This window comes from Neoarius graeffei, chromosome 13, assembly GCF_027579695.1.
Source record: "Neoarius graeffei isolate fNeoGra1 chromosome 13, fNeoGra1.pri, whole genome shotgun sequence".
Taxonomy (NCBI): Eukaryota; Metazoa; Chordata; class Actinopteri; order Siluriformes; family Ariidae; genus Neoarius; species Neoarius graeffei.
The window spans coordinates 9,113,623-9,140,294 of NC_083581.1; the positions used below are offsets into that span (position 1 = coordinate 9,113,623).

The window sequence follows — 26,672 nt, forward strand, 5'->3', positions numbered from 1 at the left end:
GGATCCGACCACCTGTGGTAAGCGATGATGCTTACCTGACATAATTAATTACCTGTATTCTCACGATGCTTTGTATAGCATGACCTGAGACAAAGAATCTAGGTCAAACCACTAAAATGCTCCAGAAAGAGGACGAAATTTGAAATTCGCCGCGAATAACGGGCTGAGTTGTGGCCATAGCGGGCCGTGCCCGGGCTGTTTCGAAAGATCTCGAGGAGAAGGAGGTGCCTGTAAAGTTTGGCTACGACTTTCGGTGGCTGAGTTATGAATTTTTAAATCCCTGTGTGCGCACACGGCTGGAGCCAAGGCTCGTATTAAAGTTTTCGGCGAGCAGCGCTCACATGAGGCTTCAGGAGCAAGTAGCAGGCCGAGCCTCTTCGGAAAGGGCTCGGCGTGCTCTATGCCCCTGTGAAAATCCATAGCGATTTGGTAAAATTAATGAAAATATTTCTGCAAATGTGCATCTGTCAGAACAGAATTGAACACTCTTTCAGTTGCTTCCCTTTTGAACAAGAGCCCCACGATTGCTAAATGACCCCAGTAAGTGTGTGAAGAACGGTTACCTTGATATAGTTGACAAATTGAGTCGTATAGCCAGAATCTCTGTAAGCAATCTGTCCCGAGTCAGAGGGGCTTTGGTCTGCTACAGTAAACACACAAACAACACAAGCACAAGCTCAGGGTCTAAGCCTTTAAATGATGCTCAGAATATACAAACACACACCAGGTCATTTTAATGTTTGCTGTCACAACTTTTTAGGGGGTTTGTGCTATGCTAGGACTGGATCCTCGCTCACCTGTACTTTGTTTTGAATAAAAACGTGTCATTAACCCATACAATAGATAAATATGGTGAGCGTGGACCAGACTTTAGCGAGAGGACATTTTTGGAAAAAATAAACATCTACAGTCGTGTGCATGGCGTTTCCTATCTTTAGTGAAGAACTGCGAAAAAGTGCACTAGTGAAATCAGAGTTAGGTCGTTGGGGTCTGGAGGTCTGTCCTGTGCAATGCAGCTGACTTCCTTCTGAAGCTGTCAGCGCAGGGAGAGGTGTGGGCGTGGTGCTGAAAACAGAAAACCACGCCCACACCTCTCCCTGCGCTGACAGCAACTTCCTCTCAGGGACCTTTACATCCCGAACCCCACCTCAGGTTAAACCCTGGTCTCCCTCACTCTTTCTCTCACACACACACACAATTACATAATAGTCTGTGGTCTCCGTGTGTTGGGTGTCAGCAAGAGGATGTTTGTGTTCCACTCCTTTCACTTCCTACTGTGTGTGTGTGTGTGTGTGTGTGTGTGTGTGTGTGTGTGTGTGTGTTGTTACCTGTCAGGGAACTGATATGTTCAATGGAGTCTTCTTTGCAGATTCCTTCCTCTTCTGTGATGTTGGACATGGGGACATTTAGACTCAGACTGTCCTCGTCAGATGGCTGACACACACACACACACACACACAGAGAACACTTACAAAAACAGTTAAAGGGCTGATGACACGAACATGACTCTATGCAATTTCTTAAATAAACTATACAACATGGCAAACATGTTAGATTTCTGTTATAATTACGTGAAAAGAAGCTGTTGTTACGCAAATATCCAACTTTTAATTGCACAGCGCAAGAAAACTGGGTCCGTGGCTCGCGGCCATGTTGTGACGTCAGCGGAAGAACACGCTGCGGTTCATTGGCTGTTCTACTCTGGTTCTACTCAATGGAAATGGCGCATGAAAACGCCGGGGAACTCTCTAGTGCTAGCTCTTCCTCTTCTGGGAGTCTAGAATTGTGTTGATCTCTTCCGAATAGAATCTATGATAGCCTACCCTCTTTACCCTTTGCCTCTCGTTGCCAGGTGGCAGTTACATGAAAGCCGCAAGCTTTCACAAGCAAATACATGACTGATATCACGCCGACTTTATGATTACATTTATGATTATCATGTAGAATCTATAGCTCTACGTACCTTTATCTTATGTCGTTTCACAACACATGTTCTGACAGGAGGACTGTCTTTGGATCCGGCATAGCTACGAGTAGACCCCCTCCGGAATACTGGCAGTGTTGCCAGATTGGGAGGAATCCCGCCCAGTTGGGTGGTTTCAAGTGCATTTTGGTGGGTTTTGAACATATTTTGGGCTGGAAAACTTCAGCAGTATCTGGCAACAGATACTGCTGACATTTTCCAGCCCAAAATATGTTCAAAACCCACCAAAATGCACTTGAAACCGCCCAACTGGGCGGGAAACCTCCCAATCTGGCAACACTGTGTAGGCACTGCTGATGGTAGTAACACACGTTTGTGCTGAACTGCACACCCAAGAGATTCCTTTAAGCTGGGAAGGGTGTCAAAACAATCCAAATCGAAGTGTTCAGAGCACAGGACGGATGTTGGTGAGGGCTCCCACTTGTCACGAGTGCGCCTGACTTGCTTCACCCACTTCGCATGCAGCTCGGGATCTCTGGGAAACTTGAATAAACTTACCCCATCCTTGTGGGTTTTGGAGCAAAAGCCGGCAACACAACGCAAAGGCATAATAACTATATATATATATATATATATATATATATATATATATATATATATATATATATATAAAATGTATAATACTGTATAATAAAAATACTAATAATGATAAACTGAACACCTGCCGCATCAACAACAAACTGGTAAGTTAGGAGGAAGGTTCTTTCGCTGACGTCATATAGCTCCTCCTCCTCCTTCGTCTCCTGGGTGCTGCAGCCCCGTCAAATTTGCCCAGATAGCCGCGTTTTTTATCATAACTTGTGAAATAGGTGCCTTTGTGAATTAATATATGGATCATCGGGAATTACTTTTTATGTTATAAAACATCGCCAAAGATGTCAAAAACGTGTCATCAGCACTTTACCTAAAATCTCTGACCATTTTTAATGTTTACTAAACAGACCATTCGAGCTAAACAATGAGCCTAAACCTGAATATGCATATTTTACACATCGTTTTGTACTTTTCTGCTTTTTATGTACGTTTTCCAAAGGTTGAAATTTTGACATGGATTTAATTAGCAAGACTGTGCAAACTAAAGATGTTAAAGGTAAAAAAAAAGACTCTAGAAACATTCACACGCATAAACACACACAAAAGCAGACTAACCTCTGTGGCGGAATGGCGTTTGTTGTCCCCATTATCGCTGCCCAGCCCAGAGTCACTGTCCAGTTTCCTGTGTTGATCAATGTCCTCCGTACTGAGAGAGAGCGAGAGAGAGAGAGAGAGAGAGAGAGAGAGAGAGAGAGAAGGAGCTTATCTTCCTCATCTGAAACCTCTCTCATTATCCCTCCCCTTCAGTGTCACACCGTCAGTCTATTAAAACGATCCACTGAGACGAGATGAATTACGTACATCTTTCTAAATTTATCTGTCGCTCCTATCACCCATCTACCGAATTACACGTTCTTATTTCCTGTAACAGCTTCAAATACTACCGAAAGGTTACGAATGACTCAGTCGTCTTTGTGTTCGGGTGCTGTGTGAAGTGCAGAGGGTTAACTCAGGGTTGAAGTTTGCACAAAAGTGTACAGTGATTGCACGTACGGTAATAAAGCAGGTTTTCTGTTCCGTTTCTCATGAATCGGGTTGTAAACGATGAAAGCCCTTTTGGTAACGCAGAGTACAGCTCATGAATACAGACTGGGGCATTTATCCATCCATCCATTATCCGTAACCGCTTATCCTGTTCAGGGTCGCGGGCAAGCTGGAGCCTATCCCAGCTGACTATGGGTGAGAGGCGGGGTACACCCTGGACAAGTCGCCAGGTCATCACAGGGTTGACACATAGAGACAAACAACCATTCACACCTACGGTCAATTTAGAGCCACCAGTTAACCTAACCTGAACGTCTTCAGACTGTGGGGGAAACCGGAGCACCCGGAGGAAACCCATGCAGACACGGGGAAAACATGCAAACTCCGCACAGAAAGGCCCTCGCCGGCCGCTGGGCTCGAACCCAGAACCTTCTTGCTGTGAGGCGACAGTGCTAACCGCTACACCACCGTGCCACCTGGAGCATGTATATTGTAAAAATATGGGCATGTTTATAAAGGCTGTGGGATTGTGGGTAAGATACCATTATACTTGTGTCCTGTGTTCTTGAAACACGTTATGAAAAGAGGATGCACTGACGGAGAAAGGAAATAAGATCTCTCACCTCTCCAAAAGCCACACACCACCCACAAGTCTCGTGATGAGGGCTCGTGCCCCAGATTAGGTTTAGTAAGCTTCTCTCTCTCTCTCTCTCTCTCCTTTCTCAGCCCCCTCCCTCTCTGCCACCATACAGATGTTCAGTTTTCACTGATCGAGTGTTAGGCTAATTTCGACTGAAGCTCATGAGTGGGCAGATAGTTTGCTGGCAATCCTAAGGCAAGAGTTCCCAGTTCCCAGGAAGGGTCTCCTCCGAATCCCAAGCAGACAGTGAGCATGGCTCCTGTCTTCACAGAGAAAGTCCTGCCACCAGTGAGCTCTGAGGCGAGTATTGTATGTATTCCATGTTTCCCACTATAGGCGCTTTCAGACTGGAGGAACCTTTTCATAGTTCTTAGAACTGTTGAAGGAAGTTCCTCCAACCCCATTTTGAGGGACTGTTTTTAGCTCCTACTTCAGGGTAGGTTCTCTCCCAGCATAAGAGGAACGATGAGTGATGTAATGCCGCTTTTCCACTACCAACGCGGCTGAGTCAGGCTGAGCTGTGCCGGGCTGAGTCGGGCTGAGCGGGGCTGTTGGAGTTGCATTTCGACTACAACCGCGCTGAACCGTGCTGGCTGGAAGTGGGTGGACACATTGGGTGGAGTTAGCGAAAGTGGGTGGACGTCACGTGATGTCGTTAAGCAGCGCAAACAGTGACATCAGTGAGCTTTTAAGCGGTAGTCTCACGACCCGAATAGTAAACAATAAACATGGAGGACATGGAGTCGTTAGTGTTGCTGGTCTTGGTGCTGTGGCTTGTTGTCACCGACAACGCCAACAGATACTGGCAAGAGCGTATAGATGAGGCGAGGCACATAAGGCTTCAGAAATTCTCGTAATTCGTAATTCTTCTTCTTTCGGGTTTGCGGTGTTTACAGATCCAAGCGCGCTCGCGGGGCGTGTGCGGGCATGTGAGGACACTCCTCCTCATCAATCAGTGCACAGGGGAGTGTCTGCTCACGCCCCCAGCCTCACTCGGCACGGTTTGGCTCGCTTCAGCCCCACTCCAAAACGGTGCGAGTTTTAGGGGCTAAGCAGGGCTGAAGCGAGCTGAGTCGTGCTGGTTTTTGGTAGTCGAAACGCGAGCCGTGTCGGGCTGAAGTGAGCTGAAGCGAGCTGAAGTGAGCTGAAAAAGGGTAGTGGAAAAGGGCCATAAGTGTGTGGTGACTGGTTGAACACGAGCCAATACAGCGCCAGCAACTGCCATTTTTAAAATCTGTAAACAACAGCTCTTAACTTTAACGTTAAACAAACAGTGAAGCCCAGGCTTTATCGAGCAGATATGTGATGGAGGAAATACAACACGATTTCGACGTGCCGATGGGAAATATAAACATTTTCCCGAGCATTTCCTGCTAACGTCAGAAAAGCAAGCCGTCTTACATCAGATCAACGTTCCTACTGGAGGTATGGATGCAAACAGAAAAAAAGCCCTTGAAGATATGAAGTTCTTGGAGGAGCTCCCCAGGGGTAGTTCCTCTCAATGAGTCCCTCCAAGTGTTTGGTCTGAAAGCGCATTATCAGATCAAGCCTCTCTCTTTCTCCCTCAGCTGACTTCCTGATCCTCCAGCCAGTCTCACAGATCAGCTGGCTCGCTGGTTTCCAACCTTCTGCACACCTTCGTGGACTGCTGTAAACTCTGATGATGATGACGATTACTGGACAGCCTTAAATAAACACCATGCTGAGTGCACTCTTGTGTTCTGCTTTCCTGAAACGCATTTTATAACTGCTAGATTGTGTGCATTCCTAAAAACGGTGAGATTGGCGGTATTTGAGAAGAGTGTCGTGTAAAGACTGTGGACTGTACACAAACCTTTATAAACTATGAAACTCTAAATCCTGGGGTTTATAGAAATCTGTTCAGGGACTGACCTGCCAGTGGTGGGACGTGATAGGCTGAGGTGGTCCATAACAGGCAAGTAGAGGGCGTCGGCCATTTTGTCGCTGCGACACGCCTCCATGGTGAGGTACTTAAATATGTGAACCTTCCCCTTTATACAAATCTGTAACAGACAGACAGTCAGACCAAGACATCATCACACACTGCCTTACAGTAGGTTTCTTCAATATTTGACCTTGTAAGTGTTTTTACTGCAGTGTGTAGGTGTGTGTGTGCGTTACCTGTGCTGGGGGGCTCTGTAGTGGGTTGTTCTCTAGATGTAGTGATTGTAGTTGAGTCATTTTGCGGTAGCAGATGGGAATAGTGGAAACTTTATTACAGGAGAAATCAAACTTTACCAGAGGTAGATCTGCCAAGTCTGACACACACACACACACACACACACACACACACACACACACACAATTAAAAGACTGCCAACTCTACACAGCTATAAAAGTTAGAGAAATAAATAAAGTGAAGAAATGCATAATTAACCCCCTGGGGTCGAGAGTTTTGCCAGCGAAGCTCAGCAGGTTTAGAACGAGTAGGTCATGTATTTAGATAAATACATTCGCGAGTTTTATCATACAAGCATGATAAACATATTGACAGAAATTTTATACTTTACACTTTCTTATGTGCCCACTGCCACATAATATTATATTTTTAAATGACCTAAATTAGATGAAACATAAAACTTGTCACCTTTCTCAGTCACACCGGAGTCGGAGCACTGAGCGCGCACTTACGCATTCATAAAAGACTATTCACATGGTAACGGCATGACAATCACTTTCATTCTTTCGGTTTCCACTGGTTTCTCTTTTGCGGTGGGAATGCCCACCGTAAACAGGATAAAATCGCTCAGCCATAGTTTAGGCTATTTGGAGGTAAAACTTGTTGTGAGATGGCACGCGGATTTTATGCGCTTCAGATTATTCAGGACAGCGAATCAATTCATGATTCAGTTCAAGATTCAATTCATGATTCAGAACAGTCATTCGATTCAATCTTGAGAACTGTGATGCCGATGATGAGCGGTGCCTTTTTTTTTTAACTTCAACTCGATCCAGCTGAAGTTCAACTCGAGTAAGTGTAAATATTTCTTCGATTTCTGATGAGCAGATCGGTTGATATGCGTGCGCTGTAGTGCAGACACAGGAAAAATGACTGAGCAATTTTTCCAGAGTTAAAAGTATTTTCCTCAAAAATAGTTAATTTTGCTCTATTTTGAGTTTAGAGAGTAAAATTTGGAGTTGGAGCAAAATTACAGAGCAATTGTGTAACAGAGCTGGCTGTGGCTCTGAACTGAGTAAAATCGTACAAGAGTTAATTTCAAGACACACTGAATACCAAAATAAAGTCAAATACCAGATAAATGAAGCTGCTGTAAAAAGCAGTTTTAGAACTGTGTTGTAATGTATGGGAAAACAAAACAAAACATGACCTTACCCACTGTGATGAACCGTTTTGATCACTTGACCTGATGGGATTAAGAGTTGGCAGTGGGAGGGTTTTTCACTCTTCTCATTGAATGGAATGGAAATTTTTGACCCTTCTCATTTGAATACCCCTCCCACTGCCAACCCTTTATCCCAAAAGAATAGGACATACATTTTTTGATGGCCAGTTAATTGTCCAAATCAATGGAGCAGATTTAAGATTCCTAAGACTGAACAGAATCACCTCAAGTGATGAAAACGGTTCGTCACAATGGGTAAGGTCATGTTTTTTTTCACACATTCCAACACAGTTCTAAAACTGCTTTCTACAACATCTTAATTTATCTGTTATTTTTTTAAAAAGTAAAATCATGGCATGCATACTACATAGATATTACTGTAGCTGAATATAAAAAAGTCATATGACTTTGAAATACTGGCTAAATTACTCTTTCATGGGCGGTGCAGTGGTTAGCAGTGATGCCTCAGAGCAAGAAGGTTCAGGGTTTGAATCTCATGGCTCTGAGCTCTCTTTTTACAGACTGCTGAAAGATAAAGAGAGGAGAAGAGAAGAAAAGGAGGTAGTTGTTTTCTGTGTGATCCTGACTACAGCCTTTACAAATGTTTTTCATTGAAGAAAATGAATGTTTTAGTTAATAGGCTATTATATTTTACTGCTACCTTTACAAATGTGGGTACATTATCGTTGGTTCTTACGTTCATAAAGAATAGGAAAATAAATGCTGCATTTTTGGTGGTACGGTAGTGTAGTGGTTAGCACTGTTGCTTCACAGCAAGAAGGTTCTGGGTTTGAATCTCATGGCTGACAGGGGCCTTTCTGTGTGGAGTTTGCACGTTCTCCCAGTGTCTGCGTGAGTTTCCTCTGGGTGCTTCAGTTTCCCCCACAGTCCAAAGACATGCATCTTGGTTAACTGACTACCGTATTTTCTGGACTATAGAGCGCACCTGTATATAAGCCGCATCCGCTCTATTTCAAAAAAAATTTTTAAAAAAAGATATACAAGCCGCACCGGGCTATAAGCCGCAGATATCTATGTTGAAAAATTAGATATTTACTGCATGTACAGAACGATTTTGTACTGTAAATGTACATGTATGTACCTGAACAGATTCTTTCCGAACAGTGCCTTTTAACACGGCAGCAACTTTGCTGATTAAAACGGAACAGAACCAAGAGAAAATAACCGGTATTTATTTACCTTCATTTCTCCTGTGTTTGAAACCACAAGTCACTTTAATCATCTTCGCTGGATTTGAAAATAATTACCAGTTAGTAATTTGTCGTGCGTGTTCTATCTGCTAAAGATCTGCTAATTCTTCTTTGCATTGATTTTTCGTCTATCTTATTTTTGATTCTACTTCCGGTTAGAGCGCCCCTAGCGGTGGAAGAAAAATCCACAGAATGGCCGCACCTTTGTATAAGCCGCATGGTTCAAAACCTAGGAAAAAAGTAGCGGCTTATAGTCCAGAAAATACGGTACTCTAAATTGTCCAATGGTTGAGAGGAGAAAACCTCTATAATAATCCAGTAGAAGACAACAGGAAGCCCGTACTGTAATTCTTCCTTTGAAACTTTGATGGCTGGAGCCGTCAGAGCGGCCACGTCACTGTAGTGATATATCATATAGACAGAACCCTTTCATACAGTTCACACTGAATTTAACCTGATTGTAAACACAATTTTTCTGTCATTGAAAATCACTGGCTGCAGAGAAACGAGTGAAGAGAATGATGTGCAAACAAACAGGAACTGATTTATGAAATTGTCACAAATGGTGGATTAGGGCAGATGATGAATCGGCTTCAGCTGCGTGGACATCAGGTCCCATCCGCTAGAATTCCTTATTTACAGCATATCCCTAAAACACGTCCAGATTTACTTGGAGATACCTTTAATTTATAAAGATACACACTCTGATTCATGCAAGTGCTGCAACAATGAACCAATAAAAAAAGGCAACAGAAATAATGCTTTGTTAAAACTGTGCCCTCTACACAGAGCAACACTAAACAGAGAGAGAGAGAGAGAGAGAGAGAGAGAGAGAGTGTATACTCCATCTTATTTATGCTTTGTGTACCTTCAGGCAGGACACACAGAAGGTTCCGGCGCACATTGAGCTCTCGTAGAGCTTTGAGGCGTCCGAAGTGGCGCGGGAGAGCCGTGATCTCATTACAGCTCACATCCTGAAACAGACAACACACAGATGTTATGGGTTTCCATCCAGCTGTTAGATCTTTGTGACATCTAGACTTGCTCATAAGAAAAACTAATAACAAGAGTGCTCTGAGAACACAATATCCCTTGCTGGCAACTCTGGTAAAATGCGACTGAATTATCCGTATTACTGACATATAACAAAGAATCCTGTCAAGTTTTGTGAAATTCCTCCAAAAATTGTGAGAGGAGTTGATTTCAGAAGGTGAGTAGCCTTCCCCCGATGGACGGACATCACCACGATATAATCTCCCTTTCGGCCAGCGGGGGATCATAAAAATTGAGAGTGAAGTTGATTTCAGAAAGCGAGCACACCTCGATGAAATTGCCAAACTACAAGTTTGTTAATAATCAAGGGCGTAACTCTGGTAAAATTTGCCCAGGTTAAACAAAATTTCAATATGCATGTAACTGTCATATAACAAAGCCTTTTGCCAAGTTTGGTGAAATTCCTCCACAAATTGCGAGAGGAGTTGATTTCAGAAGAACCCACACCCTCATGAAATTGTCAAAGTACAAATTATTTAATCAAGGGTCAAAACTCTGGGAAAATTTTAACAAACAAAATCAAATCGCAATATTCGTATTACTGTCATATACCAAGGCCTTTTGCCAACCTTCGAGAAATTCCTCCAAAAACTGTGAGAGGAGTTGATGTCAGAAGGCAAGCTCACCTTCATGAAATTGTGAAAGTACAAGGTTGTTAATCAAGGGCCGCAACTCTGGTAAAATGTCACCGAATTGAACAAAAATAACAATACGCGTAGTAGCGACATATAATAATGCCTTTTGCCAAGTTTCGTGAAATTCCTCCAAAAATAGTGAGAGGAGTTGATTTCAGAAGGTGAGCACCCTTCCCGGGACAGATGAATGGACGGAAATTGCCATGACATAATCCCCCTTCGGGTCTTTCATTTGTTTTGCAGCCAAGTGTCACTTTATTTCATATTTTTAAAAATGATCTATTGATGTAGCGCTGTCGCCTCACAGCAAGAAGGTCCGGGTTCGAGCCCAGTGGCCGGTGAGGGCCTTTCTGTGTGGAGTTTGCATGTTCTCCCCGTGTCTGCGTGGGTTTCCTCCAGGTGCTCCGGTTTCCCCCACAGTCCAAAGACATGCAGGTTAGGTTAACTGGTGACTCTAAATTGACCGTACAGTGGCGCTTGAAAGTTTGTGAACCCTTTAGAATTTCCTACATTTCTGCATAAATATGACCTAAAATATCATCAGATTTTCACACAAGTCCTAAAAGTAGATAAAGAGAACCCAGTTAAACAAATGAGATAAAAATATTATACTTGGTCATTTATTTATTGAGAAAAATGATCCAATATTACATATCTGTGAGTGGCAAAAGTATGTGAACCTCTAGGATTAGCAGTTAATTTGAAGGTGAAATTCGAGTCAGGTGTTTTCAATCAATGGGATGACAATCAGGTGTGAGTGGGCATCCTTTTTTATAAAAAGAACAGAGATCTATCAAAGTCTGATCTTCACAACACATGTTTGTGGAAGTGTATCATGGCACGAACAAAAGAGATTTCTGAGGATCTCAGAAAAAGCGGTGTTGATGCTCATCAGGCTGGAAAAGGTTACAAAACCATCTCTAAAGAGTTTGGACTCCACCAATCCACAGTCAGACAGATTGTGTACAAATGGAGGAAATTCAAGACCATTGTTACCCTCCCCAGGAGTGGTCAACCAACAAAGATCACTCCAAGAGCAAGGCATGCAATAGTTAGCGAGGTCACAAAGGACCCCAGGGTAACTTCTAAGCAACTGAAGGCCTCTCTCACATTGACTAATGTTCATGTTCATGAGTCCACCATCAGGAGAACACTGAACAACAATGGTGTGCATGGCAGGGTTGCAAGGAGAAAGCCACTGCTCTCCAAAAAGAACATTGCTGCTCATCTGGTTTGCTAAAGATCACATGGACAAGCCAGAAGGCTATTGGAAAAATGTTTTGTGGATGGATGAGACCAAACTAGAACTTTTTGGTTTAAATGAGAAGCGGTATGTTTGGAGAAAGGAAAACACTGCATTCCAGCATAAGAACCTTATCCCATCTGTGAAACATGGTGGTGGTAGTATCATGGTTTGGGCCTGTTTTGCTGCATCTGGGCCAGGACGGCTTGCCATCATTGATGGAGCAATGAATTCTGAATTATACCAGCGAATTCTAAAGGAAAATGTCAGGACATCTGTCCATGAACTGAATCTCAAGAGAAGGTGGGTCATGCAGCAAGACAACGACCCTAAGCACACAAGTCGTTCTACCAAAAATGGTTAAAGAAGAATAAAGGTAATGTTTTGGAATGGCCAAGTCAAAGTCCTGACCTTAATCCAATCGAAATGTTGTGGAAGGACCTGAAGTGAGCAGTTCATGTGAGGAAACCCACCAACATCCCAGAGTTGAAGCTGTTCTGTACGGAGGAATGGGCTCAAATTCCTCCAAGCCGGTGTGCAGGACTGATCAACAGTTACCGCAAACGTTTAGCTGCAGTTATTGCTGCACAAGGGGGTCACACCAGATACTGAAAGCAAAGGTTCACATACTTTTGTCACTCACAGATATGTAATATTGGATCATTTTCCTCAATAAATAAATGACCAAGTATAATATTTTTGTCTCATTTGTTTAACTGGGTTCTCTGTATCTACTTTTAGGCCTTGTGTGAAAATCTGATAATGTTTTAACTCATATTTATGCAGAAATATAGAAAATTCTAAAGGGTTCACAAACTTTCAAGCACCACTGTAGGTGTGAATGTGAATGTGAATGGTTGTCTGTGTCTATGTGTCAGCCCTGTGATGACCTGGCGACTTGTCCAGGGTGTACCCCGCCTTTCGCCCGTAGTCAGCTGGGATAGGCTCCAGTTTGCCTGCAACCCTGTAGAACAGGATAAAGCGGCTAGAGATAATGAGATGAGATGAGATCTATTGATGTTCACTCCGACCGCCACCATACTACAGACACACACACACACCACGGTGTGATGACCTTATTGCTGGAGTAGTGTGTTAGGGTTACACCAATTCACCCGTGTCTTCCACAGGTTCCACTTTCAACGTCATCAGTCCATAGAACATTTTCCAAAAAGACCTCCAGGTGTTCCTTTTGGCTAGCTGTTGTTTTCACCTTGCAAGTCTCCCATGGATATCATTTGTGTTCGGTCTCTTTCTAATAGTGGAATCGTGAACCTTGACCCTATCGGAAGTGAGCAAGGTCTGTAGTTTCTTAGATGTTCATCTGAGCTTGATTGTGACTGGAAGAACTTTGGAAGGCTTCTGGGAAGATTCATGCTGTTCCATCGGGTTTTCTCCATTTAGAGATGAGGGCTCTCAGTATGATCCGCTGGAGTTCCAGAAGGCTCTGTAACCCTTTCCAGACTGAAATATTTCAATAACTTTCTTTCCCATCTCTTCCACAATTTCTTTTGCTCACGGCAGCGTGCTAATTGTTGAGACTCGACTGAAGTGACGCTGAGATTCAACACAACTGGCAGTAATCAGTTAAACCCAATTATCAATTACATTTAGTTAACTATTTTCTTGCATTTTTGTTTCCACAGGGCCAGCTGACGTTAGACACCTTTTTTCTTTTGTCTTTACACTAAACTGCTTTCCAGCTCAAACACATGGCCTTCTCTCGGTTATGATCTGTCAGCACCAGGGCTCTGTTTGTGTTTGGGGCCAATTATTGTGAACCATTTGGCAGAAAAACAGTTTAAAGTTCTCTTTTATAATGCCTTAACTGGAAATCTGGGGACGGATCTTTGGTCATACTGGTCTCACGGGCTGAACAGAACCACAGTATTCAAACTGAAGGGATAAAATCAAATGTAGCCAAAAATGGAGTGATCAGACCAGTGATATTTCAGTGATGCCCAATTATAAAAACTTTTTGGCGTTAACCCTTTGGGGTATTTTTTCTTCGTCTGGTCTCCTTGTATCTATCTAATGCATCTGGTCTAATGCTTATATAACCTCAACCCTGTAATTACAATCAAGTTATAAAGATCATTTTCTCAGGACAACCTGGACTATCAGAATTGATTCTATTCACATTCACTGGATCGTGCACTCTGATTGGCTACTCTACTACTCGGCTATCAGCTCGTATACCGTGAGTAGGGAAAAAAAATGGCGCAGTGTGTTGTAGAACCAACTGAGGACGAAATAAAAACTCTGCTCGAAAACAAAACCCCCCAAAATACAAAAAAGCAATAGAATATGGAATAAAAGTATTTGATGGTAAGAATGTATCTTTTTTTATTTTTCAAGAATTATTATTATAGCATTTTTCGCAAATTGCTCCTGTCATTTTGCTGGTCTGTTTACATTCTAAGCGGAAATGATTTTGTCAGACGTTTTGTATAAAGTTTTTATTTATCGAATTTGCAAAAAATAAAAATGCTCTGTTTCTCAAAATCCAGTGAATGTGGATAGAATAAAACAGTTATTCCACTCAATCTCATCATACATGGCTTATAGACAACTCGGTGCTACGCGTCTCGTCAACTATCAGCTGATGTACGACTCGATTTTGTGGAATAACTGTTAAATATATGCAGTGAATGCATTCATTTATAATTTATTAATGTATTTATTCACATGACTGTATAAATAGTCCATAAATATTAAAGAGAAAATAAAATGGCAATTGTTACTCAAATCACACACAGAACAATAATGAACAAAGTTTTTGGCTTTTGGAAAATTGTTCTCCCAAGTCTTGGCAATCAGGAAGGAAAAACACTCTAAAACAACACACAACAAAAACTATTTACATTTTTTAAAGAGAAGTACTTCTGTTTTTGTGGCTACTGCCTCGTAGAAGCGAAGCGAGGCAGTAGCCACTATGTCATCGTGTTGTAAGAATGAGTGTAACAATAGCGAAACTTCGTAACCAATCAGCACTTATCTTGATCAAGTTCAATTACCCGTTCTACTTCTTGATAAACTTTGGAACCAGTCAGAACCAGAAACGAAATATGAGAAACCTCGTTAAAACTTCATAGTATAGGAAGATAATCGGCAGATAAAAAGATAAACAAAATTCACCTCGTGGTTCGCCAAGGCTACTGATTCGATATCAAGTAAGCGGTGTTTATTTTAAGAAAATGTACCTTTTGATTATCACAGCTTTAGTTTGGTCCTTCTGAAAAGTCAAATGAAGGTTTTTAGAGATGAAAGTGGAGCAAAGGAAAAAACCTTGAAATGGGGCGGGGCAACGGGAACATCCCCCGAAAATACAGTATTTTAATAACATAACACGCAAAACCCTGCATTCTAGTGCATTTTAGTACTTATTTTCACTAAAACAAGTTATAACCTTTAAAGTGCTGATGACACGTTTTTGACATCTTTGGCGATGTTTTATAACATAAAAAGTAATTCCCGATGATCCATATATTAATTCACGAAGGCGCCTATTTTACAAGTTATGATAAAAAACGCGGCTATTTGGGCAAATTTGACGGGGCTGCAGCACCCAGGAGACGAAAGAGGAGGAGGAACTATATGACGTCAGCGGAAGAACCTTCCTCCTAACTTACCAGTTTGTTGTTGATGTGGCAGGTGTTCAGTTTGTCATTATTAGTATTATTATTATACATTATATATATATATATATATATATATATATATATATATATATATAAGTTATTATGCCTTCGCGTTGTGTTGCCGGCTTTTGCTCCAAAACCTACAAGGATGGGGTAAGTTTATTCAAGTTTCCCAGAGATCCCGAGCTGCATGCGAAGTGGGTGAAGCAAGTCAGGCGCACTCGTGGCAAGTGGAAGCCCTCACCAACATCCGTCCTGTGCTCTGAACACTTCGATTTGGATTGTTTTGACACCCTTCCCAGCTTAAAAGAATCTCTTGGGTGTTCAGTTCAGCACAAACGTGTGTTACTACCATCAGCAGTGCCTACACAGTGTTGCCAGATTGGGAGGTTTCCCACCCAGTTGAGCGGTTTCAAGTGCATTTTGGTGGGTTTTGAACATATTTTGGGCTGGAAAACGTCAGCAGTATCTGTTGCCAGATACTGCTGAAGTTTTCCAGCCCAAAATATGTTCAAAACCCACCAAAATGCACTTGAAACCGCCCAACTGGGCGGGATTCCTCCCAATCTGGCAACACTGCCAGTATTCCGGAGGGGGTCTACTAGTAGCTATGCCGGATCCAAAGACAGTCCTTCTGTCAGAACATGTGTTGTGAAACGACATAAGATAAAGGTACGTAGAGCTATAGATTCTACATGATAATCATAAATGTAATCATAAAGTCGGCGTGATATCAGTCATGTATTTGCTTGTGAAAGCTTGCGGCTTTCATGTAACTGCCGCCTAGCAGCGAGAGGCAAAGGGTAAAGAGGGTAGGCTATCATAGATTCTATTCGGAAGAGATCAACACAATTCTAGACTCCCAGAAGAGGAAGAGCTAGCACTAGAGAGTTCACCGGCGTTTTCATGCGCCATTTCCATTGAGTAGAACCAGAGTAGAACAGCCAGTGAACCGCAGCGTGTTCTTCCGCTGACGTCACAACATGGCCACGAGCCACGGACCCAGTTTTCTTGCGCTGTGCAATTAAAAGTTGGATATTTGCGTAACAACAGCTTCTTTTCATGTAATTATAACAGAAATCTAACATGTTTGCCATGTTGTATAGTTTAAGAAATTGCATAGAGTCATGTTCGTGTCATCAGCATTTTAAGCCTTTTTCTTTCATGTACATTAATGATTAACATGTCAAAAATATCAAATTTAATTCCCCTAGTTAATGAGTAATTTTCAGGAGTGTATTTAGAAAACATGGTGATTTTCCTGCTACACAGTTCATTACTTTGAAAAATATCAGACAGTTGAAGGTAAACTCAGCAAAATCCCAAAACAGTGCTGTTAAAAAGTAAAGGTCTGTTAGAGTTTCTAAAGCTTTCAGGTTTCAATGTTGGGGACATTGAGCCTCGTTTATGAATCTTTTAGTAGAGTTGTGCGTTTGCAGAAGCTAAAGTGACGTAAAAATTTCCAATTCATATTTATGCGAGTTGAAGCCAATTGTTTACATTAGTTCATATTGTCTGTAAATTTAAACACACCAATGAATACCAAATTTCTCATGTAAATCAGTGGCATAGCTAGGATTTTTCAGGGTGTGTGTGTCGCACACTGACTGGCAGCCTGAGTACATTATGTAACAAAAAATAAATTACCACTGCTAGTTTTAGGCAGCTGAGAAACCGGCTCTTCCATTATTGCTGTTTCTTCCATGTTTTCTTAGCTTTGAAACCACAAAATGCAACTTTAATGGGAAAAAAAAAAAAAAAAATATATATATATATATATATATATATATATATATATATATAAAAAATAAATTGCTTACCTCTCTTCACGTCGAAAGAAGGAGGAAAGTTTTGCTTGTTTTGTCATGGCGAATTATTAACACAAGAGAAAATACTCGTAATTTGCAACTAAAAAGACTGCAGCTACACTGGCAGCTTGAACATGCTTTCTAGTGTGACTGTGTTGCGCTTGCGCAGAATGGTGTCAGTCCTGTGCGCCTTAGCTCGTGCACCTGAAGGTGCGCCTTGGCGCGCGTGCCTAACGAGCTCCGGCATACGCGCCGTTAACAAAGAACACCTGTCTTTAATCAATGAACTATGTTTGGGCCATTTAAGGACTGTGCCCATGCAAGGACGATGCGAAGTATTACGCCGCGTCTAGGAACACGAAAAATCCGAAAAATAAATTTCTCCATTCGGAAAACCAGAGATTTTCAAGAGTACTGTCAAATATCCAGATTTCCGGGTCATTAGCAGAAAAAATCCGGCGGAAAATCTAAAAACCCGGAATTCCGGGAAATTCCGGAACACTTTCATGACTAGGTTTTCTTTGAGCTTTTTGGAAGATATATTGAAAAGCCGATATCAAACTTCTGCTATTTGCTTTAATTTTTAACAATTTTTTTAATTTTAGAGTCACTACACTTGTGAAACAAAATGTGCTCATTAGTACTAAATAATGCCTCATGAACAAGTGCTTTCTTACTATTTCGAAAATAGATATAGTTCACGGCACTGTATTTTGAAGAAAACACAGTAAACAAAATTGGTAACCAAAATACTACAAGCCCTGATGCCGCTCACAGTTTGGTGATGCTTGCAAGAGATGAGGCGAGTATAATTCGTAACATGTATATACATGATATTTACTGTATGGACATGGGATCACAAAACAATTTTATTTATAAGCAGTAGCCACATGTACCCATAGGGCACCTATTATTATTTTTTTTTATTTACAACAAACATCAGTTGAATTATTCTATCTGGATAATAATAATAATAATAATAATAATAATAATAATAATAATAATAATAATAATAAAAGACTAAGGTTTTGGTGGAGAACTATTTGATTTTTTTCTTTCTAGCTGGCTCACTAGTTAAAGCAGTTAATGAAACTGAAAGCTACTGCAAGAACAACAAATACCTTATTTAATATACAGTGAGGGGAAACAAGTGTTCAGACACTTTTGACTTTGTAGTTTGAAGAAATGAAATTAGGGAAAATGCATTTGGACACTACTTAAATAAATCAAATTCAGATATAAATGCTGTAAAAAAAAATGTTCTCGTGTAAACTGCACCTGGTGTCATTCTAAGAGATGTTGCTATTGGTTGGGAATATTTCGTTGAGGTAGCAATCATGGTGAAGATGAAGGGACTTCCTCAAGTTCATAGGGACGGCATTATGGAAAAAGCTACAGATCTATAACGACGACCTTAAACATCCCTGTCATTACAGCTGGTTTGATAATGTGCAGGTGGAAAGTTCATGAAACCACAATTAATAGTCTTGGGACATGTGAACCACACAAGATTTCACAATGAGCTCTCAGAATAATGATAAGGAAGGAAAGACAGGAAGCAGCAGTCACATGAAAGGAGTTGCAGGATGACCTGAAAGCAGCAGGAAGAGCAGCTGCATAGAGAACAGCAAGCAATGAACTACACCACGATCATCTCTGTTCCTACAAAACCTCTGTTTATGAATGCACGGTTTGTTCATATTTATAAGGACAAAGTCAAATGGCATTATGTGTGAAAATGTGAAGTGAATGTTAATTTCCCCTCAGTGTATAGGGTGTAATTTTACAAGACAGACAGACAGACAGATAGAAATCTGGATAAATTTAGATGTAATTAGGAAAGGCCCAGATCCTGATCACTCTAATTAGGCACTAATTAACGGACCTACACAGTCTTTTATCTATTCACTTATCTGCTTTTCACTCTGGGTAGAATCTGCAGTTTAATACTGAAGTATTATTCTGGTAGAAACCAGGGTCTATAAGGGCTCACAATTCACACTGCATTGTCAGGACAAAAACCAAGCCATGATGGCCAAGGAATTGTCTATGGTTCTCCACGATAAACCTGTGGCTAGGCAGAGATCAGGGACCGGATAGAAAACAATTTCAAAGTTCTGACCTCATTATTTTTTTCATTTGAAGAAGCTTGGCACAGCTTTGAACCTTCCAAGAATTGGCTGTCCAGCTAAACTGGGTGTCCAGGAAAGACGGACCTTGGTCAGAGAGATAACAAAGAACCTAACAATCTCTTTAAAAGAGCTCCAAAGGTTCAGTGCAGAGATGAGAGGATGTGTTGGATGGACATCCAGTTCTGCAGCACTGCATACATCAGGCCTTCAATACAGGGTGGCAAGACGGAAGACAGCGCTAAGTAAAAGAGTTTGCTAAACAGCATGTAAAAGACACTGGCAACATGCGGAAGAAGATTCTCTGGTCTGATGAGATGAAAATTGAACTCTTTGGCCGAAAGAGCAAGGGCTATGTCTGTTGACAAACAGGCACTGCACATCACCTAGCAAATATAATCCCTATGGTGAAACATGGTGGTGGAAGCATCATGGTATGGGGGAGCTTCTTGGTGATAGGGCAGGGAGACTGGTAACAACTGAAGGATGGAAGAATGAGGCCAAATATGGGAACATCTTTGAAGAAAACCAGGGGCATGTTTATCGCTGTGTTGCATCACCTCTACTTTTAGCAACACTCTGTAAACGTTTGGGAACTGAAGAGACCAATTGCTGTAGTTTTGAAAGAGAAATGTGTTCCATTCTTGCCTGATGTACAATTTCAGTTGCTCAACAGTTTGGGGTCTGCTTTGTCGTATTTTGCGCTTCATAACGTGCCAAATGTTTTAAATGGGAGATAGGTCTGGACTGCAGGCAGGCCAGTTTAGCACCCAGACTCTTTTACGACGGAGCCATGCAGTTTTAAAGGCTTAGAGAAATGGATTTTTTGCGCTAAAACAGAACAGCAGTTAAATTTGGCGAGGTTTATTGAGTCCCTGGACAGAGGCAACTATTCTCTAAACTGCACGGTAGTGGATATATTCACAGATAAAAGCCAAATAAATTTACCCCTTTTAGAACCGCCCGGAAGTAGCAGATGTGACATCACTGGTGTGTGTCAGTCATGAACAACAACATGAGCAAGCAGGAATTTAGTGAGGGAGAAACTTTAAGTTTTAGTAGTTTTTTGTCAGTTCAAGTTGATGACAATGTACTGACAGAGGAAGAAGAAGTGGCCAGCGATACGGAAGAAAAGAGAGGTATCGAACCGTACCGATTCGAGCCAGAATTGTCCGATGAGAGCGGGGACAGTGACAGTGATGAACCTGAGGACGATCATGAAGAGCGACTTGCAAATATGGAATGGTAAGCTTTTCAAAACGTTCTTAGAATTAGAATATACTTTTAAAAAAAGATTAAGATGATATGCTAGCCTGGTATAGCTATAGCTGACAGTCTTCAGTTCAACTTTTCCGTGGCCATGCATAGTCTATCGCCAGTAGTAGACCGCCCAGTAAATGCGCAATGAGGGGGGGGTTAGTTTGATATAGTTTGACATTGTCTTGCTGAAAGAAGGAAGACCTTCCCTGAAAAAGATTTTGTCTGCATGGCAACATATTGCTCTGAAACGTGTATATACTGTACCATTCAGCATTAATGATGCCTTCCCAGATGTACAAGCTACCCATGTCATGTGCACTAATGCACCCTCATACCATCACAGATGCTGGCTTTTGAGCTGTGCACCGATAACAAGCCAGATGGTCCCTCTCCTCTTTAACCTGGAGGACGTGGTGTCCATGATTTCTAAAAAGAATTTCTACTTTTGATTCGTCAGACTTCGGGACAGTTTTCCACTTTGCCTCAGTCCATCGTAAAAGAGCTCAGGCCCAGAGAAGGCGGCAGTGTTTCTGGATATTGTTTATATCTGGTTTTAACTTGCATTTGTGGATGCACTAATGAACTGTTTTCACAGACGATGGTTTTCTGAAGTGTTCCTGAGCCCATACAGTGATTTCCACTACAGACACGTGTCTGCTTTTAATGCAGTGTCTCCTGAGGGCCTGAAGATCACAGGCATCCAATGTCAGTGTTCAGCCTTGTTTCTTGCATACAGAGATTTCCCCAGATTCTCTGAATCTTTTAATGATATTATGTACCATAGATGATGTGATCCCCAAATTCTTTGCAGTTTTACATTGAGGAACGTTATTCTTAAATTGTTGCACTGTTTGCCCACGCAGTCTTCCACAGAGCGGTGAACCCCTCCCCATCTTTACTTCTGAGAGACTCCGCCTCTCTGGGATGCTCTTTTTATACCCAATCATGTTACTGACCTGCTGCCAATGAACCAAATTAGGGTTTTTTTAGCATGACACAACTTTTTCACTCTTTTGTTGCCCCGTCACAACTTTTTTGAAACGTGTTGCTGACATCAAATTCAAAACGAGCATATATCTTTCAAAAAACAATAAAATTTCTCAGTTTCAACATTTGATATGTTGTCTCTGTACTATTTTCAATGAAATAAAGGGTTTCCATGATGTACAAATCTTCACATTCTGGTTTTATTTTTGTCTTACACAGTGTCCCAACTTTATATAGATAGATAGACAGATAGATAGATAGATAGATAGATAGATAGATAGATAGATAGATAGATAGATAGATAGATAGATAGATAGATAGATAGATAGATAGTTTTCTATTTCTCTGCTACATGATATGGCTGCTAGTGAAATAAAACTGGTTTCCCTCTTGTGCCAAATGGCAATAAAACCATACGGTTCATGAATACGTTGCATGCTGCTCTCCACATCCTGCCCCATGTCACTCACATGGGAGTAAAGACCTGAAATTTCAAACACACGCAAAAAAAAAAAAGAACAGAAATGCAGAAACAAACTGCATGAGCAGAAACACTCACACACACTTACTAGTTCCATGAGGTTGGTGAGCTGGCCAATGCTTTCCGGTAGAGCATTGAGTTTGTTGTTGCTGGCGTTGAGGACTCGCAGAGGAAGACCACACACACACACCGGCAACACTGACAGCTGGTTACGACTAAGCATTTCAGAAACAACGGGAAAACAGTGTTAAAATCAACATTCAAAAGCCTAAAATTAGCTCACTTTGTTTTTCACTCATAAAATGTTCAGGAAGTAAACTCTGTTTAAAAAAACAAAACAAAAAAAAACCCCAAAACAAAACAGTGTTTCCTTTTTTCTTTGACGTATGAAGTTGCGGTATGGATAAAAGACGTGTGATAAATGACAGCAGAGGCAGATTTCTGGAATAAATGACGACACAGCGAGTGTTTCAGTCTCTCCCAACATGCAGCATGTAGGAAAATAGAATTAATTAATGAAGATTATATGAAATATACTCTGCTGCTGTTACTGAGGTCTTCCAAGGATCACAAAACCTTCTCTGTGCACCACTATATTAATTACAATCACAGAGTGGCTGCTAAAAGAGCAAACCCTCTGTCCATTAACACGAGCTTGTGTGTGAAGTCGTGCAAGAAATCTGGGGCAGGTCTTTGCTCGACTACTTTCGGACATGATGACGTGTGATGTATCTGGGCGATGACATGTACGTACTGTGTGTTTGAGATTTCCAGCCAGGATGACTCATTATAGCTCAGGAACATCAGGGTTTACATCGGTTTTCTTCCCTGACTCAATATGCTTTTCTTATTGTCAACATAAATTCCTATAATTCATCCAGTCACGTGCATTTATGTAAATGATTTAAAGGTGCTGACTGCAAAGTTGAATTCTGGGTAAAATGTTCTATTTTTGTAGCTGTTGGAGTTTCGAGATCTTTCGCTGCTGCACACACACACACAACGTGTATCCTGTGTGTAAATGTTTTTGTAAATGTCCCGTATTTTACGATTCCGAAAATCGCCAAAGCACGTGAGCAATAATATCACGTTTGACCTACTTTTAACCAAAACAAGTCGGTATGGGCAAACATGGCGGACTCAGCTCCCTCCAACTTAAAAGCCAGCGGAAAAGAAAAGGAAAGCCTGCCTAGTGAGTGCAACTGCAAGACAGAGCAAGTTTAGACGACATGTCATTTTTCTGGACGGATAACTAAATCAATCTAGCTAGTGCTTCGCTATCTTAAGGGGCGGTCACACAGCACTCCGCGTCTATATCACGTACAAAAAGATACAAAAATCTGGTGGACGTGGTCGTAAGTGCTAATTTTTGGTCAATTTTGGCTTTGCCGTGCTTTGTACGGGGTATGGCCGTCGGCGGCTGTTTCACTGCTGCAGCACTGCCTAAGCACAGCTAACCAAGTCCAGCCACGCACCCAGATGTTCCGTACCACCCTCCTCCTCCTCCTCCTTCTTCTTCTTCTCTCAGCAAGGATATGTTGAGCCTGTATCAGTTGGTTCTGTTGGTGCTGGAGCATTAAGATGAGGACATCACAGCGTTGAGGGTTCATGTTCACCCCTTGACATCTAGACTGCAAGTGCCGAGGTCTCAGAAAATTACGGTATTTATACATGCCGCAAATCAGAAGTGATGCAGAAGTGATTAGACAGTGATCAATCGAATTTAGAACTTGTTTGAGACGTCGTTTAACGGGCTTAGACAGTGCTATGTATGCGGAAAAATCCATTTCTCAGTGATAAGCCGCTAAACACACGCTATATCCCGTGATACCAACGCGTAACACCCGTCCGATGACCGTGCTGTGCCCGTGATAGACCGCCAAACTTTCGCGTCTTACCACGTCTCCCCAAGTTTTAATAACGGCCGGGACACTGATTATCACGCGTTTTTCACGTGTGTTGCACGTCTTTACCACGTGTGCCGGCCGTGGTTGTCCGCGGTCTAAAGTTTTGAGCAGTCCAAAACTTTTTGCCGCGTCCGACGCCGTTCCGATTTTCCCCTGCGTCCTGTCACGTCTGTATATCGACTGTAACACGTCTTAACTTCGACATCAACACGAACAACATCGTCTGCTTCACGGGAGAGCACTTTTTGACGGGTTTTGGCTGTGATAAAGCCGTAAAGCGCTGTGTGACCGGGCCTTTAGTCTTAGAACGCATGGGCTCGACTCCACGGTAGCGATATGGTATGGAGTTCTACGCCTAATGTTTTGATCTTACAGAGAAAGAAACGATAACACAAAAGCAGTAACAGAGAAAAGATATATTCGTCTTTTGTTTCACGGATCTACTCACGAATGTCAACCACAAATTACATCCCTGCGACTCAAAACTCTCCGAGGTCGATGCAGAGTCACGATGCTTTCCGCGCATCGCCATCTTGGTGCGACGCAGTTCCGTAGTTATGCTAATTAGGTAAAGTTCCTTGCCTTAAAAAAAAAAAAAATAATAATAAAAATGTTAAAATAATAATAATAAAAACTCCTCGTGTTCGGCTGTTTCCGTAGGACCATACTATTTACCTCAAGAGGGAGGAAAATGGCCCCAAAACGGAGACAAGCAACCCTCAGGACATCAAAATGATCACATCTCGTCCACATGATATTGTTCTCGTGGGATATAGGAAAATGCAACGCATAATAAAAAAAAATTAATTTCAGATGACACTGCAGTCAGCACCTTTAACCGAAGGCAGCTCAATGGATCACAGATGAGATAAGACATTCACAGGTTTTGCGTCTTTTTTTTATTTATCCTTTCTGGTTTGATTGGTGAAGTGATAATGTTTAAAGATGAATGAACAGGAGGCATGTAACAACATATCGTGTGACAATAAATCATGATACATATTTATGATGAGTCGAATCATCCATCCATCCATCCGTTATCCGTAATCACTTATCCTGTGCAGGGTCACAGGCAAGCTGGAGCCTATCCCAGCTGACTATGGGCGAGAGGCAGGGTACACCCTGGACGAGTCGCCAGGTCATCACAGGGCTGACACATAGAGACAAACAACCATTCACACTCACGGTCAATTTAGAGCCACCAATTATCCTAACCTGCATGTCTTTGGACTGTGGGGGAAACCGGAGCACCCGGAGGAAACCCACGCAGACACGGGGAAAACATGCAAACTCCGCACAGAAAGACCTCCGGCCACTCAGCCAGTGGACTCAAACCCAGAACCTTCTTGCCGTGAGGCGACAGCACTAACTACTACACCACCGTGCCGCCCTGATTTGAATCAGTGAAATAAAAATGAATCACGATTATTAACAGGTTGTGTAAGCTCACAGTTTTTTCCCAGCTGTAATTCCATCGTTCAGACAGCAGAGGGGTGCAATAATGTAAAACAGTGAGAATCCATGTGACTTCACCCTAGGCAGAAGTAACACAGCTTTAATGCTGTGAAAAGAAACAAAAAACATCTAAAAAGGGAAAGAGCTGCCGTGTTATTGACTGTACAAATAGATTCAGCAAGAAATCTGAGCTTTCTTTTTACAGACTGCTGAGAGATAAAAAGAAGAGAACGAAATGAGGTAGTTGTTTTCTGTGTAATCCTGACTACAGCCTTTACAAATGTTCATACAAATTTATTAAGAAAAGGAATATTTGTTATTAATGTTTTTCATTGAAGAAAATGAATGTTTTAGTTAAAAGGCCATTATATTTTACTGCAACCTTTACAAATGTGGGTAAATTATTGTTGGTTCTTACGCTCATAAAGAATCAGAAAATAAACGTTGCGCTTTTGGTGGCACGGTGGTGTAGTGGTTAGTGCTGTTGCCTCACAGCAAGAAGGTTCTGGGTTTGAGCCCAGTGGCTGACAGGGGCCTTTCTGTGTGGAGTTTGTATATTCTCCTTGTGTCCGCGTGGGTTTCCCCCACAGTCCACAGACATGCAGGTTAAGTTAATTGGTGGCTCTAAATTGACCGTGAGTGTGAATGGTTGTTTGTCTCTGTGTGTCAGCCCTGCAATGACCTGGCGACTTGTCCAGGGTGTACCCCGCCTCTCGCCCATAGTCAGCTGGGATAGGCTCCAGCTTGCCTGCGACCCTGAACAAGGTAAGTAGCGATGGATGTTGAATTTGTTTTTTTGGTAATAAAATTTTCCCTTTTTTTTTTTCAAAAATATCATGGAAAAATCTAATCGCGAACCCAGTATCAAGAACTGAATCAAATCGAATTGTGAATTTATTGAATCGTACAGAGAAGCTTGCATTTAAATTAATTAAATTGACATCAGGGTTCCATCTGTTCAGAGTCCATGGCTCTAGTCAAAAAAGAAAGTGGTGTTATTTAGTCCTGTTATGGCCCTTTTCCACTACCCTTTTTCAGCTCACTTCAGCTCGCTTCAGCTCACTTCAGCCCGACACGGCTCGCGTTTCGACTACCAAAAACCAGCACGACTCAGCTCGTTTCACCCCTGCTTAGCCCCTAAAACTCGCACCGTTTTGGAGTGGGGCTGAAGCGAGCCAAACCGTGCCGACTGAGGTTGGGGGCGTGAGCAGACACTCCCCTGTGCACTGATTGGTGAGGAGGCGTGTCCTCACATGCCCACACACGCCCCGCGAGCGCGCTGGGATCTGTAAACA

General features: G+C 42.0%; 1 protein-coding gene across 3 annotated transcripts in view; it reads right to left on the reverse strand.

Annotated features, from left to right (window-relative positions):
- Positions 1-26,672, reverse strand: part of lrch1 (leucine-rich repeats and calponin homology (CH) domain containing 1) — a 193,995-nt gene that overhangs the window by 77,322 nt on the left and 90,001 nt on the right. For 2 of the 3 annotated variants that reach the window (XM_060937214.1, XM_060937212.1), the window contains exons 3-9: positions 22,104-22,230; positions 9,647-9,752; positions 6,345-6,481; positions 6,096-6,226; positions 3,134-3,224; positions 1,329-1,434; positions 564-643 (exon numbers count right to left, since the gene is read on the reverse strand). In XM_060937214.1, coding sequence (XP_060793197.1) covers positions 564-643; positions 1,329-1,434; positions 3,134-3,224; positions 6,096-6,226; positions 6,345-6,481; positions 9,647-9,752; positions 22,104-22,230 — 778 coding nt within the window. The remainder of the gene's footprint in view (positions 1-563; positions 644-1,328; positions 1,435-3,133; positions 3,225-6,095; positions 6,227-6,344; positions 6,482-9,646; positions 9,753-22,103; positions 22,231-26,672) is intronic. The other variant, XM_060937213.1, reaches the window with a different exon arrangement.